Source organism: Sinocyclocheilus grahami, unplaced genomic scaffold, assembly GCF_001515645.1.
Source record: "Sinocyclocheilus grahami isolate Dianchi unplaced genomic scaffold, SAMN03320097.WGS_v1.1 scaffold134.1, whole genome shotgun sequence".
In the NCBI taxonomy this organism is placed as follows: domain Eukaryota; kingdom Metazoa; phylum Chordata; class Actinopteri; order Cypriniformes; family Cyprinidae; genus Sinocyclocheilus; species Sinocyclocheilus grahami.
Window position 1 is genome coordinate 324,658 of NW_015505313.1, and position 19,840 is coordinate 344,497.

The 19,840-nt window shown below is 39.3% G+C and overlaps 1 protein-coding gene across 3 annotated transcripts in view; it reads left to right on the forward strand.

Moving 5' to 3' along the window:
* The window catches only part of grid1a (glutamate receptor, ionotropic, delta 1a), a 309,894-nt gene that overhangs the window by 175,575 nt on the left and 114,479 nt on the right, over positions 1-19,840 (forward strand). For all 3 annotated transcript variants that reach the window (XM_016279802.1, XM_016279803.1, XM_016279804.1), the window contains exon 3: positions 4,312-4,596. In XM_016279802.1, the coding sequence (XP_016135288.1) occupies positions 4,312-4,596 (285 nt within the window). The remainder of the gene's footprint in view (positions 1-4,311; positions 4,597-19,840) is intronic.

The window sequence follows — 19,840 nt, forward strand, 5'->3', positions numbered from 1 at the left end:
TGTTTTTATAGTTATTGTTAGTATGTCAATGAAGGAACATATAGCAACATGGCAGATAGTATGTTTTAATATACATCTGCCCTATATAATACACTACATCCTTTGGAAAGTACCTGATATCAGACACAGCAAGACAAAACTGCCCCCCAACCTGAAATCTGCACATTTATGGCTAAATGTGTGTATTTTAGGATAAAGAAATGCTAATTATAGGGTTCTTTATCATGCACAGATGGACTATCGTTTTACTTCTGATAGTACAAGGCACGGGATGCCTTTGATGATGCCAATTCCAACAGGATTATGGGATTTTGTAGGGGTTGATGTTTGTGGTCTGGTAATCTTTTAAGCTGCTTCAGTGGACAAACCACCTTACACACATACAGTTCATACACCCACACATTCTGAATACACACACTGTTATTCTCTATTCTGAATTCAGTCTTGAAGTCATGGCTGCAATCACAGACTGACGGATTGGGCGTAAAGGCCAGAGTTTCCTTATCAAACCACGAACTGCACCCTGCTGGGTGGAAGCCCGTCCACAACACCTTGAGCATCTCTTTCTCTGCTCACAAAGACCAATGAAAACATCTGACCTTTAGTGTGAAATCATCCTGGTGGCATGATTTATGTAATTTCTGGTAAGAGAATCACTCGTCGTCCGTCTCTATTGCCATATCGTTAATGTTACGACATTGGGGCCTTTTCAAATCAATGACACAGAGACTCTGGAGGTGCGCTGTGAGCTGTGGATTAATTAATTTCATTTGGCCGTGTGTTAATGCCTGATTGTGAATTATCCCTGCACTCTGATTTGAGCTCTCCTTGAGATAATTTTTAAAATCCTGTTTGATGATAAAGGTCTCTAATCTGCATGACAAATACATTTTTAAATGCATTATATCAACGTTGCAGAGACGCACAATATCCAAATCCCAAAATCAGGGATTACAAAGAATAGTGCCGTTCACCCTGTACATAAAAATCGTGCCTCTATAATTGTGTATTAATCCATAATATGCCATAATCTGCGTACGAAGCTATGTGTGGATTTAGAGAGAGAGAGAGGCTGTGGCAGAGTTATTATTACACTAAATTCTAATCTAATTCTACTCGCACTGTAGTGATGCGTGTTTGTGTTGTTCCATCTCGCTTCTCTGATTGGCTGAGAAGCATCTGTTGAATGTTGATAGAAAACCTACATTAAAGAGATAGTTCACCCAAAAATTAATCTTATGTTTTCATTTACTCAGCCTCATGTTGAATCAAACCTGTAGGTCTTCTTTTTTTTCCTGTGGGATGCAAATTACTTTTATTGTATGAATAAAAACATTCTTCGTTCATCAAAATATATTTTGATGTTCCACAGCAGAAAGAAAGTCATACAGGTTTGGAACAAGATGAGGGTGAGTAAATGATGACAGACATGTCATTTTTAGGTGAACTATCCCTTTGTTTTGCGGTTGTCTTCACCAAGATGCGTAAGAATGTATAGATGTAGCATTCATGGACCACCGAACAACGCCTGCCAATGTGAATTTCCACATCAGATGGTTTAATGGCCATTCTCATATGACTTATAGGTTTCCCGTGGCGTGTTTTGCTGTGCCCTGAAGCTTGTGGATGTTTCTCTTGCTCTGAATTTGGAGATGTTGTCTGGTCGATTGATGGAGTTGTGACTGTTTCGCCGTTGTCTATCAGCTGTATCTTGACAACATTACATAGAAGGCTGAAGTATCTTATTCCTCTCTTATTCTTTCTTCCAGTCTTATCTTTTTTTTCTGGATTTATCTATGGAAATGTAGTTCTGTGATGTGAATCAGCTGATGCGTTTATCTATCAGACTTTTCACACCTATATTCCTCCATAGCTCTATTATACACACAGACATTTTAAAGATAAAAAAAATTGCACTATTTGCATAGTTATGGAGCGATAAGAAGCTCATCAGAAACCTTGCCAAGTCACGAACAGACACATTTATCTGTAAGATCTGCGTAAGATATTACTTTTCTAAGCTCTATTCTGGTTTTATGTCAAATTAGATGACTGTTATGAGTAATTGAAACAGATTTTTTGCCCTTTGTAGTTGTACTCACAGCTGTAATGAACAGAAGCCCAGAACATGTAGATATATTGATAAGAACATGATGACTTTCTCAGACGTTTGTTATTGTTTTCTTTTTATTTCATTTAGGTTTGTTTACATTTTTTCTCTTTTAGTTTTACACTTCGTCAATGGCTTGTTTAGATTTATACTTTTTTATGGTACACTACTGAATGGCAAAGTTGCAAGTTTAATAAAATGTATTAAGTAAAGTTGTTGATTATTTTGTGGGAAATTAATCGTTTAGATTAATCAATGAATTAGTCGATATATAAATAGTCATTAGTAACAGCCCTAGTTGAGTTCAGTCAAGTTTGTGTCTTAAAGGGATAGTTCACCCCAAAATTGTAATTCTGTCATCATTTACTCACTCTTATGTCATTCTAAACCTGTATAATTTTCTTTTGTTTTTTTCTGATGAACATAAAAGAAAATATTTTGAATAATGTGGGTAACCAAACAGTTGCTGGTAGCCAGTGATTTCCATAGTATTCTGTCCCTACTACGGAAATCATGGCTACCGTCAACCATTTGGTTACCCGCAATCAAAGAGAAGAAAGAAACTCATACAGGTTTGGAACAATTCGAGGCTAAGTAAATTGACAAATTTTAATTTTTGGTTGAACTATCCCTTTAAACTAAATAAAGAACATTTGGACATTGGAAATGGATGGAACTCTGTACAGTCTAAGATATTTGTAGGTGGTTTACAGTTATCGTCTTGTTTGTAATGGACCATAAATTCAGTTGATTTTCATAACTTGCATCTTGTTTATACTATTGTAAACCACACAGAGCTGCTGTTTGTTGGAGCTTTTCAGTTGTTTGTGTCTAAAGGCTTATTTTTTTAACTTAAAGGATGTTTGGGTGAACCTCAATGTTGAAAAACAGGATTTTGAATTGTGTTCAGCAACCTATATGTTTGGGGACTGTTAGTGTTTTAGGGTATTTTGTATTAAATTAAGGTGGATCCATTCAGTGGAATAACAATTTAAAGTGTGTTTGTTTAGATGTCTTGCCGAGTATTTTCTCTAGTGGCTTTGTGCAAAATTATTTGCTCAGCTTCTTAGAAAAAAGTAATTAGTTTCTTTGCTTAAAATAAAAAAAATCAGTGTGTTTCCTCTCATTTTCATTGGGATTTGTAATCCATTGATCTACCTACATCTTTAGAGAACCTTTGTGCTGAGCCAATCTGAATCCAGGCTTTGCTGAAATGAACCTAGCACACAGCCTCTCTCGGGACACGAGGACAAACAGTTATTGTATGAAAGTTACAGAAATGACTGGGTTATGTATTTTTACTTGGAAATAATTACACCTCCATTAGCCACTCTCCATACAGTGGGCTTGGTGCATTTTGAATGCTGTTTTGGTTTTATTAATAATTGATTTTCCAGCTTCGGCAGTTGTAAAACTTTTTGTGCTGTCACAGATGAAATTAATTTGCAGTCCCCCTTTTTGGAATCTGATAAAATATTCATTACAGTGCAAATAAATACAACAAAGTACCCTAACTACTTTTGATTTGTATAAATATGAGAAAAGAATTAGAAATAACTGTTTAAATGAAGAATGAAAGTCAGATGATTTTGGACTTATAGCTCTTTTCCAAGATGCATTTGTGCATAAATGGAATGATTTTGTGCTGTAGTCATATACTACGGGGGAACAATCCTCCGGTGTACAAAGCTGAGAATATTACTACTATTTTTCTATGCCACAATGCCCTTTTTAAATAGGCACATTGTCAGATATGCACCCTGAAACAGCCTTGAATTTGAAATCCACTTTTTATCATTGTAAGAAACAAGGGTAACCATATGTATAAATGTATGTTTCCTAACCTGCGGCTCAACATCTATAAAATGTCATATATCATAAATTATTTATGTCCATTTTAACTAGATTTCCTTGAGAAATTGTTACACTGGTGTTTAACAGAGGAAATACATTAGCAGCATATGGCAATACACTGAAGAGAATTACATTTGCCCTGTGAAATCTGGACATGTTATCCCACCTGTTCTCTGCGGGATGATCCTGTCATTTGCTGCATTAATTGCCACTGGTTGATGAAAATTGACCATAAGTTCTATAATGGTCAATCTGCTTAACTGTTGTAAAGTAGTACCTATGACACATGGACAATCTAATTTTTGAGCCTAACTGCGTTTCTTTTTTTCTTCTCTTTCGTTCTCCAGCCTGTGAGCTCATGAATCAGGGGATATTGGCTTTGGTGTCATCGACGGGATGTGCTGCAGCCAATGCGCTACAGTCTCTCACGGATGCCATGCACATTCCTCACCTGTTCATTCAGAGAAACGGAGACGGCACACCCCGCGCCGAGTGCCAGCTCAATCCCAGCCCCGACGGAGAGCGCTACACGCTGGCTGCCCGCCCTCCTGTGCGTCTGAATGATGTCATGATCACGCTCCTCTCTGAACTCCGCTGGCACAAGTTCATCATTTTCTATGACAGCGAGTACGGTGAGTGACCCATCTCCAGTTGGGAGGCTGGTTGGAGGTCAAGGATAGGAGGGCAGGAGTGAAACTGATGTAAAGGGAGACAGTGACATGACATTTAAAAAGAAAAAAAAGAAAGAAAGTAAGTAAAAGAAAACGATGCAATCCATCAGCAATGCTTCAAAAAAAATCCTTCATAGTACAAAGACATCAGCTCCGAAGTTAAAATTTGATGTAAGCAGCTGGACTCGGGCAGACTAAAAGGCAGACTGTCAGTTGTTAACTAGCTCCAGCATTGTAGTGTTTTGAAAACCATAAAACTTTCAAGATATATAAAATGTGGACTTGGATAACCTTCTGATTCCTTTATTGAGCCAGTGATGTTCAGCTCTATGGGAATCGAGATTGGTTGTCAATCCAGAATTGTATTTATATCAGACCTCCGCTGTAACATTAAAGACTACTTTTAACCTCTCTCGAAATGTAACCTAATGTAACCAAGACTGATTGCTTTTTTACCTTTTACCTTTACCTTATCAGTGCATCCAAACCTTAAACAAACCTCTTTCAGCCTGATCCTGTTCAAAATTTTGGGGTCAGTATGTTTTTTGTTTGTTTTTAAAGAAAAGAGAGATCACACTGTAAAAAACAAAAACAAAACAATGAATGAAATGGGAATGAATCCTGAAAAAAAAAAAATGTATCACGGTTTTCATAAAAATATTAAGCATCTTTTTTCAGCATTGATCATAAGACATGTTTCATTATATTGATTTCCAAAGGATCATGTGACACTGAAGACAATGTCTGACAATTCAGCTTTGTCATTGTAGGAAGAAATTATATTTTAAATGTTTATTTTAAAAAAGACAATGGATATTTTAGATAGTAATATTTTACACAATATTATTGTTTTTACTGTATTTGAGATCAAATAATTCCAACCTTGGTCAGTGTAAGAGATGCCTTTTCGAAAATCTTACTGACTCCAAATTTTTGAATGGTAGTGTAAATGGAAAACATGTAGGAAACATTTTAATTCAAACCAGCAGATAAACATTGAAAACCATAATCCTTAAGACTGTCCCCCCAGGAGTGTGGTAGACATGAACGAACGTAATTTCACCCCTCTAGCTAATTTTTGTTTGTGTAAACTGAGAATGATGCAACTCACCCTGTTACAAGACTTCCCGGTCTCAATCATGGTTTTATCTAAATCCAAACCTGCCCCTAAGATAATACCAGGCTTGAAGCACATTAGCTGATAATTATTCTTCTGTTTTCTAGTCCTATGTGACAGTAACATTTATTTATGGGTTTGAGTGTTCCCGGAATCTGCTGACAAGTGTTACTACAGTATTTGCCATTACATTAATAAGGTCTTTAGTTCTACAGCTTTAACTGTAAGTTGGTTGTTCAGACTGAAGTGTGGGGTGTATCGTTTCCTGAAAACAACACTTGTTGTTTGACCTTGAAGGTCTTGTTGGTGAAGGTCAAGCAAAAAGCTCCCTCATAAATATTCTTTGTACTTACTAATGACACCAATTCACACTTAAACTGTAAGAGTCTCCTCTGCAGTGCCGCAGGCTCTGTAACAATTAATTTTAACAAAGGATTTTTGGGTTTATTTAGCTTGCCTTTTTAAGGGATAGTTCACCCAAAAAAACGAAATGTCCTCACCCTCATGTTGTTTTCAAATATGCGTGACTTTGCACAACACAAAAAAAAGAAAAAAAGAAGCAATCTGGGGGCTCTTTTTGTCACACGATTGTAATGAATTCTGAACACAAAACACAATAACCGCAAAATGCACTGCTGTATATTCCAAATTTAAAAAAAAGCCATATGATATTTTTGTTAGAGGAACAAACAAAAATTGAAGTCACACAAAATCCAACCTATAGCTTAATGAAAAAAATCTTTGTCAAATTTTTTAAAGAAATCAGTCCTTTGAGTCTTTTCAATTAAATGGTTGATTAATTCTAAATGATTTCTTCAAGGTTTCATAGCTTGCGTAAAGGGAAAAGTATCAGTGGAAAATGACTTGTTCCTCACACAAAGCTGTCATGTGGCTGCAAATAGCAGACGAGTGAGATGGACTACTTTTTTCGTTCTTTTTGAAGGTTGACATCCTTGAATTTTTCATTGTTCTTGCATGGAAAAATAAATGACAGAATTTTATTTGAGTGAACGCTAACAAGCAAGCAGTCCGAATTTTCTTTTGTTCCCATCTTATCATCTTAAAATCCCCATTATCCCAAGCAAGACTCTTTAGCCCATAGCTCTCCCCTTGGGTTGTTTGCGATGTTAACAGGCTGCCATCACAGATTCAGATGTCTGGATAAAAAACAACTCAGATCCATAATGGGGCATTTTAATCCCCCTAGTCAAAGCAGAGCTTCCTTGTGGTCCACATAGCTGAGATCTATTTCAGAAAATATGCAGCTACACTGTGCTCAAAATAGCTCAGCGTTTATGCTAAGGCTATATGTGCTACTGAATTTAGCTTCAAGCAGATTCTGACAATGGGCTGAGATGAGTCAGACCACCAAACACCCTGGAGCAGGTAACATCCTTCAAACCGTATAGCAGAGGTCAGAGGAAAAGCCCTAATCAAGACATAAAACATGATTGATGGTGGTGCAGAGCTCTCAGCACTGAGCATGGCACCCTCCTACAGGAGGACGACAGGATCACTCTGGATCTGTCTCATGGCCTGAAATACTAGACACACCGATAAGAGGCTTTTTGGCAAGGCCGTAGGTTTTATTTTAACATTAGAAGGGACATTTTGTTGGTCATTTGTTTTTATATTTTATCTATCTGTCTGTCTGTAACGAGGAGGTGTGACAACGGTGTGGGGATCCAAACCCTGCAAACAAGCCTGCACTGGCCCTTTACTGGAACCACTTAGGGCAAGCCTAAGGGCACCCAGCAGGCAGCCTTCACTTAGCCCACACTATTAATCTACAACAGGGGTGCCCAACTCAATCTTCAGGAACAGGATGCACCCCTGATCTATAACAATACATCTGTTTCACTTTAAATACTTTTCAGCTACTACAACTTCAGTCTTTAGGAAAATCAGTTATTATACATCTGAAATGGATGCAGTCACCACATAACTATGTCTATATTGTCAAAAATGTACAGTAGTCAAAGGAATTTCAAATCAATGGATTTATTAAATACAAAATAGAAAACATTCAATTCAGGATAATACAGCAACATATAGCCACAAATGTAAATACACAAAGTATAAAAAACGAAAGCAAACAAAGCAATGTAAGATTGTAGGATTTCGTCATGTGAAAGTTGATGTGTGCGAAAGTCTCGTCTGTAGTACATCAATGTCCAAATACTGTCCATAGTTTTAGTTGGCTGATAGCAAATGAATAATCCAACCTCTTGTAATGAAAACAAGCCACAGCTCTCAAACACCAGACTCTTCCCAACAAACAGTCAAAAATAGTCCAGACTATGGTATCATGTCGAAAAGAACATTAAATCCATATTCAAACTGGGCCATGATATTGTAACCTCACCAATAAAGAGTCCTTCTAAAATGCATACAAATACACTGTGTTAAACTCTTAGCATCAATCCAAACATATGCCATACATACATACATGTACCATCTCTGCAAAAAACATCAGCAATGTGCACATTTAAATCCTCCTTAACTCCTTTAGACTGGGCTTGAAATGACACATTTCTCAACCAGGACACAGCACAATGTTTTCAGCAGGTGAGCCATGCTGGCTACTGCTGCTTGCTATTGCTAATTCTCTCTACCACATGGCTTTACTTAAGGAAACCTAAAACACTCTAGCATCCCTAGTGGTAAGGATGAAAACTGCCCACAAAATTCTTATTAACAAGCTCATGTCTGGCCCACACTGGGCCATCATTGGATTAATGTGGGCAGTCCCATAGTGTGGGCTGCTCACAGAGACCCTATGGTGAGCCCAAAGCTGTGGGCCTCACCTGGGCAAGCCCGCACTGGGCATGTTTAGGTTTGGTGTGGGCTGACCCTAGCCCACTGTGCCCGCAAAAAGCCAGCATGGGCCCCGCAAGAACAAGTTTGCAGGGAATGCAAGGCTTTATTCCAGAACTAATTTCAAGGCATTTAGGGTCAAAACACCAGCGAACAACAATAGCAGAGGCACGGCAAAAGGGTTATCCATAAAACAGGCAAGGGTCAGGGCAGGCAGCAAGCAATAACAAAAACAAGGTAACAGTCCAGAGTAAAAAACACAAAAACAAGGAACACAGGAAAACACAGAAAGGCTAAGCAACATTTAACCCTTTGAGCGGTATGGTCCCACATATGGGATTTTTATTTCCGTGCCCCTGGGAGTATGGTCCCACATATGGGATTTAGAACATTCGGTGATGTCACATAACTGCCATATTCAAACTGTGCTTTCACGCTTTAGCTGGCGCTGAGCCAGAGAGAGAAGTACACTGCGCTTGTCATATTATCACAACTATGCAGTGTTTTTAACCACATAATTTTTATTTTAGGTTTCAGACATTTAAATACACATAAGTACTAGTAAAACAATACATTTAGAGTTTGTAAAATACACACGTCTATGGAAGCAACAATAACAATCCATTTAAATTTAATTTGCCGATGTTTTATTCATATCAGATACACAGTGTAAGGAACTATAAAGTTCACTCTATTCTTCACCCAGTTCACCGGCCACTTATTACTTGTATTTCAGGAGAAATTGATGAATTCACGTGCTGTAAATCCGACTGATAGGACTCTCTGAACTGCAGCGCAAACAAGCATGGCGGCGCCCATCTCACATTACAGATCACGATCAAGATCATTTAGAAAGGTTTTTAAACTACAAAACACACTCGTTTACACATTTGTGAATTGGAATATCAGATTGTTCATGACATGGTATGCAAGTTTGTGAATATTTAGTAATGATTCTTAGAACATCCATATGTTGCAGAGGTATCAGCATGTAATATGCACTCTCAGTTAGATCATCCGAAGACGAATTCATAGATACTAGACATGGTAGAGTTACTTATATGAATGAGTGGTTTATCGTAAGCATGAATAAAAATAGTCTATAATACAACAGATCAGATTAAATACAACACAGCAATAATATACACAATGGCCTGAAGAAAATGGGTGTTCATTCAAAGAAGGTTTTCCTATGAATTAATTAGTAGAACAGTCCATTTCTCCTGTGCATTTGTACCCCTTAGCTCTGGAGAAAGCAGCTGAGAGCCGGCTCGCATTCCACAAGGTTGTAAATGTATCGGGTTACCATGAAACCAGGGTCTTGTTCGGCGTCCTGGGGTGTTACAAAGTATTTGTGAAATCTAGTTAACAAAATATATATTGTGTGTTGGAGTGGTCCAGACGCTACAGTGTTATAGGCTATATGACATTAGTCAGACAGCGCTAATGCAACACGCATCGCTGCGGACGAGTAGCTGAGTATCTCTTCAGCAAACTGACGCGCAAACTGCCGTGAATGAAACTGAAATAGCCTAAGACGCAGACGGTCAACACACAATCATCTTCATTAAAAGTAGTAAGACAAACTTATCTTTCCAGTGCTGATGCCGCGCGCTCTCCTATTGCGGTCTTTGATCTTGAAATGAGCTGATAATTAATAAAATGCAGCGCTTATCTTTTGATTTCGTTGACGTGAACTCCGTTAAATTTAAATATGGCGCGGGAATTGAAGATCAGATTTATATCCATTTTGCGACGACACATGTTGTGTCCACATTATGTGGCCAAGTGTAAATGGAAACATTTTTAAAAATCCGATAGATATTCGATCAGCGAAAATGCATGAAATGACCAGGTGTAAACAGGCCCTTAAAGTCCTTCTAATGTGAGACAGCTGTGAACTGATAAAGAGATCTGATGAGAGACAGGTGCTGCAATTGATGAGTGCATGCAAAGGATTATGGGAAATGGAGTCCTGGGTAAAGTGGCAAGAGTCTGGAGTGGAGTGCCCTCTAGTGAAGCTCACAGGCACTCCAGCTAGAGATCATGACAGAGCCCCCCACCAAGGAGCGGATTCCAGACACTCCAAACCATCATGGCAGAGCGGGCGGAGCCAAAAACCACCAGGGTGGAGCAGAAGACCACCAGAGCAGAGCTAAGGGCCTCCACGGCAGAACAGGCAGAGCCAAAGACCACCAGAACAGAGCAGGCAGAGCTGAAGACCACCAGGGCACAGCATGATCCCACCAGGGCAGAGCTGAAGACCACCAGGGTGGAGCTGAGTGTGCAGGATACCAACAAGGCGGATCAGGCAGAACTGGAACATAAAGCACAGAGAGGTTAACAATGGCCTCAGGGGCAGCTCATTTGACCATGGCTGGACAGCCAGAGAGTTCAGAAACGACCTCCTTGGTCAGAACAGGACAGACTAAGTGTTCAGAAATGGCCTACTTAGCCATAACAGGATAGGCAGAGAATTCACAGACGGCCTCCATAGCCGTGACAGGACCGAAAGAAAGTGCACAGTCGGCCTCCATAGCCGTGACAGGACAGGCAGAGAGTTCACAGGTGACCTCTATAGCCGTGACAGGACAGTCAGAAGGTTCATAAACGACCTTCTTGGTTATGACAGGGCAAACAGAGAGTTCAGGAGAGGCCTCTTTGACCGGGACAGTGCATTGTGTGAATTCAGAGGCAGTCTTAGCGACCGTAAAAGGCAGGGCTAAGAATTCATGATTGGCTTCTAGGGCCAAGACTGGTATAACAGGGGATTCACTGACGGTCTCCATGACCTCGTCAGTACAGACAAAGAGTTCATAAATCGAACACCCCCGCCAACTCTGGAGGTTCTGCAGCAGATACCGCCACCTCTAGATTTTCTGCAGGGGATGCCGCCACCTCTGGACCTTTGGAATGCCAGAAACTCGCACCGACACCAACTGAGGGTCCTCCAAGCTCAGGGCCGGCCCAGGCTCTGTTGGTGCCCTAGGCGAGATTTTAGACCCCTCCCCCCCACCCCCCACCATTCAAATAATCAGAAAATGCAGATTTTTCAAAACTTTACTATAACATAACATTATGATAAGTATAAACATAAATAAGTAGTAAATAAATTGTGATAATAAATAAACAAATGTGACTTACAGTCACCTGAAGAATAACACAAATTTAATTAGAAATTAAATCAACAAAAAAATGCAAAAGACAAAACTGTGCGTGCGCCATGCATAATTAATGCATTATGATGATGTATTATAATTATGTCATGATGCAGAAAGTGTTTAAATTAGTCTAACATGACATGTTGTCAAATCTTATGATTTTTCATAATTTGTCAATGTCTATTTTATTCTAACATTATTTTAATTAGTTTGATGATCGATCAGTACAAAAAATTTAATTGTCAGTATTTGCTTAATATATGGGTGTAGGAGTGCACGATGGTTACAAGAGGAAAAAAAATTTGCGCCCTAGGCAACTGCCTATGTCGCCTATGCCACGGGCCGCCCTGTCCACGCTGGATGCCAGCCTCGAACACCTTGTGACTGACTAAGTGTCTTCAAATGCAGCATTCACGATGCTCTGGAACACTGGAGTAACATCCATGATGGCTGAAGACTGTTGCTTGACATGAGCAGGCTTTAGCGTGGCAGGCTTGTCGTGAGTAGGCTTGGCAGGCTGACATGACAATTATTCATTACATTTATATAGCGCTTTACATTGTCAGGGGGCATCTCCTCATCCACCACCAGTGTGCAGCATCCACTTGGATGATGCGACGGCAGCCATAGTGTGCCAGAACGCCCACCACACACCAGCTTATTGGTGGAGAGGAGACAGAGTGATGAAGCCAATTAGTAGATATGGGGATTGTTAGGAGGCCATGATGATCAGAGGCCAATGGGCAAATTTGGCCAGGATGCCGAGGTCACACCTCTACTCTTTTCGAAAGACATCCTGGGATTTTTAATGACCACAGAGAGTCAGGACCTACAAGACTCTGGAAGATCAGCTGAGACATGATGATGCTCTGGAAGATCAACTGAGACGTGATGAGACTCTGGATGATCAGCTGTGACGTGACGAGACTCTGGACAATCAGCTGTGACTTGACTTGACTCAGGAAGATCAGCTGTGACTTGACACAGGTAGATCAGCTGTGACTTGACTTGACACAAGAAGATCAGCTGTGACTTGACTCGACACAGGAAGATCAGCTGTGACTTGACTTGACACAGGAAGATAAGCTGTGACTTGAATTGACACACGAAGATCAGCTGTGACTTGACTTGACTCTGGGAAGGCATTTTATGAACAGTCTCAGAGTTGGTGGCCATTTTGGGAAAAGACTGAGCTGTCGGCCATGGCTGGAGTGCCGTGTTGCTCCTCCACGACCCCAAGAGACAGCTGTGAACTGATGATTAGATCTGATGAGAGGCAGGTGATGCAATTGATGAGTTCGTGCAAAGGATTATGGGAAATGGAGTCCTGGGTAAGGTGGCAAGAGTCTGGAGTGGAGTGCCCTCTAGCGAAGCTCACAGGCACTCCAGCGAAGCTCACAGGCACTCCAGCTAGAGATCGTGACACTATCTATCTATCTAATTTTATATATCGTTCTATCTGTCCATCTGTCTATATTTGTCAATTATATATTTTTACAATGAATAATAAAAAGACAAACAAAACATATACAGTGGAATTTAATAATTAAATTTAAAGGCTCTCTGCATTATAGTTCAACAAGTGGTTTTAGTGGTTTAACCAGCTGTTAACTGGGTTGAAAATTACTGCTTAAAGCAATGTAATGCACAACATTGAGTAGGCATTTAACAAATAAAACATGACTCTCAATGCTTATATTACAATCAGTCACAACTGTGATGGCTTGAAAAAATAGGCATAGATCTGGTACATTTTGTCCCTAGTGCCCATATCCAAATCTACACCTTTGCCTTTAACTTTTCAACAAAACCATTATTTCATAAAATATGCCAATGTGCACAGCACATTCTATATTAAAAATAAATGCAATGAGAGGGGTTTTAGACCATATAAAAAGCAGTGACATTTGAGGCATAGTGCGTAAATAATCTTACATTATGACACCCTGCATGAAAAAGAGAGAAGATAATTTACTTGAGATCTGTTCTCAGTTCTGCTCTCATCACTTCTGTTCCACTGGTGCAGGGACACTGGCGGTACAAATTGAAAACCGCAGGCTGCTGGTGTGTTAAACACACCCAGAATCTGATCACAGGGAAAGCTGATCTCAGTGAGCTGTTACGCCATACAGATGGTTGAAATACCAGAAAAGTAGTTCAGCTGTTTAGTGAGATTTGTCCCCAAATGTGTTAGATTTGAGAGAGATTGTGATCAGCGAAACTCCACTTAAACAGCACAGCATAAACCAGGAGTTGATATATCAACATATTATGTATTTATGTACATAGCCTGCATAAATGGGAAATAAGAACCAATCAGACTGAACTGAACTTTATGTTTATTTTATACTGCCAATAAAAGTACAGCAAGTTACTTCTGTCAGGACCACTATCGTCAAAATGACAGATACTTAGCATAAAGTTTGGTTTGGCGGTATGGTTCTGTTCTGGGCAAAAAACCTCCCTGCCCATCCATGCAGCCTGTCATGAATGAGCAGGGAGAGCAGCAATAATAACCCCCCCCAGGGTTAACAGAACAGAACAAGGCAGATATCATTAATGTACTCAATGATATTTAAGTGTAACACTTTATTCAAGATAAAGGAGTCTGATTAGCAAGGAATATCAGAAAGCGAAGTCCTGACTGTGGCGAAAGGTGGAGCTGGGGATGGAGGAGGGTAATTTGCTCCGAAGCAAGCTGAAAAGCTGCTGAATAATACTGAATACAGCTTATATAGGAATGCCGCGATAGGTGTCGTATTCCTATAGGTAGATGTGATCAGCTGAGAATCAGCTGATGCAAGCTTGACTCACGTGACCTGCCAGAACTAACGCTAAAGCTTAATTTCTGTCAGGACCACTATCATCAAAATGACAGATACTTAGCATAAAGTTTGGTTTGGCGGTATGGTTCTGTTCTGGGCATGCTTAATCAACACATCACCCTAATTTCTCATGCTCATATGCTCACATTACTCAGCGTGAGCACATATTCAAGCGGATCAGAATTTATGGATCTATTGAGAAAGTATTGAGTGGCAGTCCAGCAGGGGAAGCATACACTGCGGAAATACTTCGAATGACGGTCATTAATATTACATTCTTATACGTATGTATAGAAGCCATTAGGAGCGATAGACGCGTGCTTCTGACCGCACACTCACACAGCTAATGAAATATCAACCTTAGAAATAAACAACCGTAACATTGAGATTGAACCCCAGTTGAAACGCATACACGAGAATGCGTGTTTCATTTAAACTTGTTCTCATGGCCTTAACTATCGGCGTGTCCTCAGAGCGATTACATGCTCTAGACTACGTGTTGCTCCAGCTGTATGAACACAGATGCGTAAATGCTGCTTCAAATATGCTTTTTTCAATTAGCAGACCAGGTAATATACACAGCGATATGGATTAAAACAGCATTCACTTATCTTAGATGTGGATTTCAGATGTTCTGAAACACGCTGCAACAGTTTGATTTGCGAGCAGCGATGCTTAATTTGCTCCGAAGCAAGCTGAAAAGCTGCTGAATAATACTGAATACAGCTTATATAGGAATGCCGCGATAGGTGTCGTATTCCTATAGGTAGATGTGATCAGCTGAGAATCAGCTGATGCAAGCTTGACTCACGTGACCTGCCAGAACTAACGCTAAAGCTTAATTTCTGGTTGGCTGATTGGTCTGTAATCAATACCAGGACATTTTGAAATGGATTTAGGTGGGAATCAGGTTGCAGTGGCATATATCGTTTGTTATAGCATAATTTTACTCTTGGTAAGCTTGATTAAGGCTGTAGACTCTTTTATTGCTAATTGTAAAAATGGTACCACTAATTATGTATTTTTAAATAGTATTGCAGAAACTCATCTCATTATTTGCATTGATTTACTCAGTTATTCTAGCCAACTGCATTTCAGGCTATTATTTTTTAGAAGGACAAGTAAACAGCCTTGAAGAATTGCTGTGTGAAAAGCTTTCATAGCGTTTGAAGTTAACATTATTTATCTCTTGACTGAAGTGAACAGAAATATGAAGGACACTTTTGTAGTAACCTTTCAGGCAAATTGATTTTGCTAATAAATCTGGTTTTCAACTAAATTAATAGTTTCCATGATCTAATGAACAGTGGAGTAGAGTATTTGTGTAAATGTATTTAGTTACTGTACCTAAGTATCTTTTTGGCTGTTTTACTGAGTATCAAAGGTATTCACATATGAGTCGAGGACATGGCTGCAGCCGGCGATGAGGCCGAAACCAGCACACCCATTGACTTTTTAATTTTACTTAACAGTATTTTATATATCGATATATTGAAGACATACTTTTGAAGCGTACTGGTTTACCAATGCCCTTTCTGAGCACTTCAGCTTCATTGAGACTTGAGTGTTTGTAGACGTATAAGAGGCTGTTGTGACGGTGAGGTGTTCAGTTTTATTTTGATTTTAGTAAATAAACACGATTGCTTTCTGCACAAATTAACTGTTTCTTGTTTTTTCATTCGTATGTCTCCTAGGTGTTGAGGACTAGTGCCACTTGAGCATCTTGAGGTGCTCTTTACGCCTATGCTAATGAAAGAGGAATGTGTGTTTGTTTGGTTTAAAATACTGTAACTATTTTGTTGTTGGCATCAGTCAACTTCTGTGCAATGTTAGATTATTACTAACTTTGGTGTGGGAGTGTCAGTTTCTTGTCAACTGATTCTCCCTTGAGCTGCCTGAACCCCTCTTTTACAGTATTTTGTGTACGTTCAACCTCCATAAAGCGAGTCTATAAAACATCTTAATGTTGAGATCTTTTCGTGTTATGCAATTTATAAACAACAGTAAGCTGACCCACAGGCCTGTGAAAGTTGGTTTTGTAAGCGAGTTCTCAGTTTAATTGATGTTTTGGTTTTAGCTGAGCAGTCCCAATGTTTACGAGTGTCCCTTTTTTAACATGCCGCTGAGTAATGTGTCCTTTTGCTTTAGTGTAGAGCTGATAGCATCTTTCACCTACACCACCTGTTCTGAGAAGTGATTTCATTTGCACTCTCACTTGCACACAGGCAATCTGTTGTATGTTTAATGATGACTTCTGCCTTTATGTTTTTACAGTTTTTAACATGTCCTGGTTGTCATTCACCACAGTGAATTTTATGAAAGGCATATGTTTTGTATTTGTCTATATTTGTAATGTTCTGGATGTGCTCTTGTGGTCCCCTGGTCAACTTTGTTGAACTGCTGTGATTTATGCTGAAGTCTCTCTCTTATGTCAGAATATGAGTGTAATAATAGAGTCTGTGTCATAATTTGCTGCTTTTGCACAAGAGGATGATGAACCTTTCTTAATTGGCTCCCTCTTCAAGACAAGCAGAACCCATCTGTAAGTGAGACAGAGAGGAAGAGAGAAACACAGAGGCTTCTTTTTACATTCAGCGCATGTCTCTGGGCAGTTCATATCACAGACAGTTAAATGAGCAGCAGTTTTCAGGACTGTGAAGATTCTGCAATGCTGTCACTTGGATCCAATCAACAGCATGTCAACCAAACCCCCTCTCGTTTAATAGGACATAAGTATTCCAAGTCATTCCAGGAAGAGCGCTCCCCATGGCCTTCATGAGCAATACTCACACTCCGGCCCCCGGATCTCTGTACAGCAGGCCAGTGGATTGAGACACAAACAGAATCATAAAAAGAAACCACAGATGAAATGATTTTACCATCTCCTAGCAACTGTCTAGTTATCTTTGTAGTGGATCAAATGATGATGTTTCATAACTGCTAACCTTATGCAGAACCAATTAAAAACATGTTTTGAAAGGTTGTTTACAATGACCTTTAATGGAAAGAACAAGCATCCTGAGGTCCATTAATCACAATGTGCGTCATGTTGTGAAGATGCATTTGTAAAATACTGAACTAATGTATGGTTAATAAGTAACAATTTTGGTCCACTACACAGTCTTTGTTGTTGTAATTTTCAATTTTGTTTAACTATGAACTTATTCCTCAGTAATATTCTACTAACTATATCGTGAGCAACATTCTGCTTTTATCAAACTGTAGGTCTTGTATTCAAGAGCTTGCTGATTACATCATGATATGGCTGTCTATTTGTTTTTTCTGCTTTAATCAAGACGAAGCTCCAAATCCAACAGCAAGCCTTGTATTTAATTTTTCGGCCCATTATTTTCATTACAAAGAAAGGAACAGAAGAACGTCAAACTGTTCATTGTTAGAGCTCCATTGATTCCCTCTAAACCTCCTTCACTTTTGCCCAGTGAGACGGCAGCTTGTATATGCCTTTAGATATATAATTACACTCTTTAAGCAAATCCAATTTGTTTCTCAAAAGACTTCTCTCAGCTCTTCTCAAATATTTCCACAGATTTCCACATTGTTTGTTTATATATTTCTGACACTGTCTCCTTACGGGAGTAATTTTTTTCTTCAGTTTGTAACTATAGCTGTGATAACTGAATTATGATGGTATGGCGAAACTAATCTCTGTGAGTTTGGGGAAATTTAAGTATTGTGTGTGCTTGTGCATTAGGAATGTCATTTTTAAAGGGGTAGTTCACTGTTTTTTTTCTAGGCTTGATTGTGTTTATGGGGTGCAGTCTAACATGTGTTAATGCTTCGTTTAAAAAAAAACATTATTTTTCACATAATTTACCATTATTCCACACCGCTCTGTCCCTTTTCTGAGAAATATGCTGATCATTTCCTGCTTTTATGAAGCCCCGCCCTCAGAAATAGGCGATGGGCTCTGATTGGTTAGCTAGCCCAGTGTGTTGTGATTGGCTAAACCGCCTCTAGTGCACATCTAAACGTCCCGCCCCTCACCTCAGCAGCATGTGCTTTGGTTGTGTAAACAACGCCGTCGTTAATATCGCTTATCAGTTTGACCCCGACTGAGAAGCAGAGGATATTATTGAAGAGGATCGTGCAGAACATGTGCAAGCACGGCTTTTAATGCTAGGCCTATGTTTTTTGTTTGTTGCTGTCTCATACTTTTAGATATGCTGTTATTTGTAAATGCTGCTGCTTATGTTATCTTTTAATATACGGTTTTATCCTGATTTAAGCTTTAATACAGTACTGGCAACTGCACGCACGTCCATGTTTAACACTTCTTATAGCTATGTGAAAATAAGTGTATAATTGGAACAGTTAATTTTTGGAGCTGAGCTGAATGAGAGCGAGAGAGAGAGAGAGAGATGCAGAGCGTGTGCAGCGAGGAACAGTATTAAGAACATCTGCTTTAGAACATTGATTTTGAAACTTGTGAATCCATTAGAATCTTAGAAGACAGAATCGCGATTCATATATGAATAGATTTTTACGTGCATCTCTAGTTTTCTCTTCCTGTTCTCTAAAGCAGCGCAGCATGGCCTCGCCCCCTTTTCTGCCTTTTCCCGAGGGCGGGGTTTATCTGTGTTTGTTACATCACGAACCCGGGAAGTAACTTGTTGTAGTCCCTATGAGCCATTTTTGTAGACATTAAACTGCCAGAATTTTAAAGCAGCACTATGTAACTTTTGGCGCTCTAGCGATTAATAAACAGAACTGCACACATCCCGCGGAAGAACATTCCAACCGGAGCTACTTCTCTAAGTTTATGTCTATGGCGATTCACGCAGGTATGTGTTACTCCGCAGCAGTGACGACCCGACCAGGCTACAATAGTCCAAATATAAGTACTTATTATAAGTGTACCGTAGTGATTCAGAATAAGACAAAAACACGGTTTGGAAGATGAATTCATGATGTACTCGCTCATTATATACATTTTGCACATTTTTAACATAGAAAAAGTTACATAGTGCTGCTTTAAAAGACGATATCTCCGTTTGCATTGAACTTTCAGCTTCGTAACTTTGCAGATATTGTTTATGCTCAAACAGCAACATTACACACTAACGTTAAAAAAGTGAAATCGCAAACAACCACCCCTTTAAGTCACACCTAAGTCATTAACATCAAGAAAGGAGCAAAATATGACATTCACTGATTGAATTTGGTGATGCGTAGTTATTCATTTATAAAGTGTGTTTCAGCATATACTGTAGCATGTGCATATATTTTCATATTCGCATAGAACCTGATACCATTTTTGGACATAT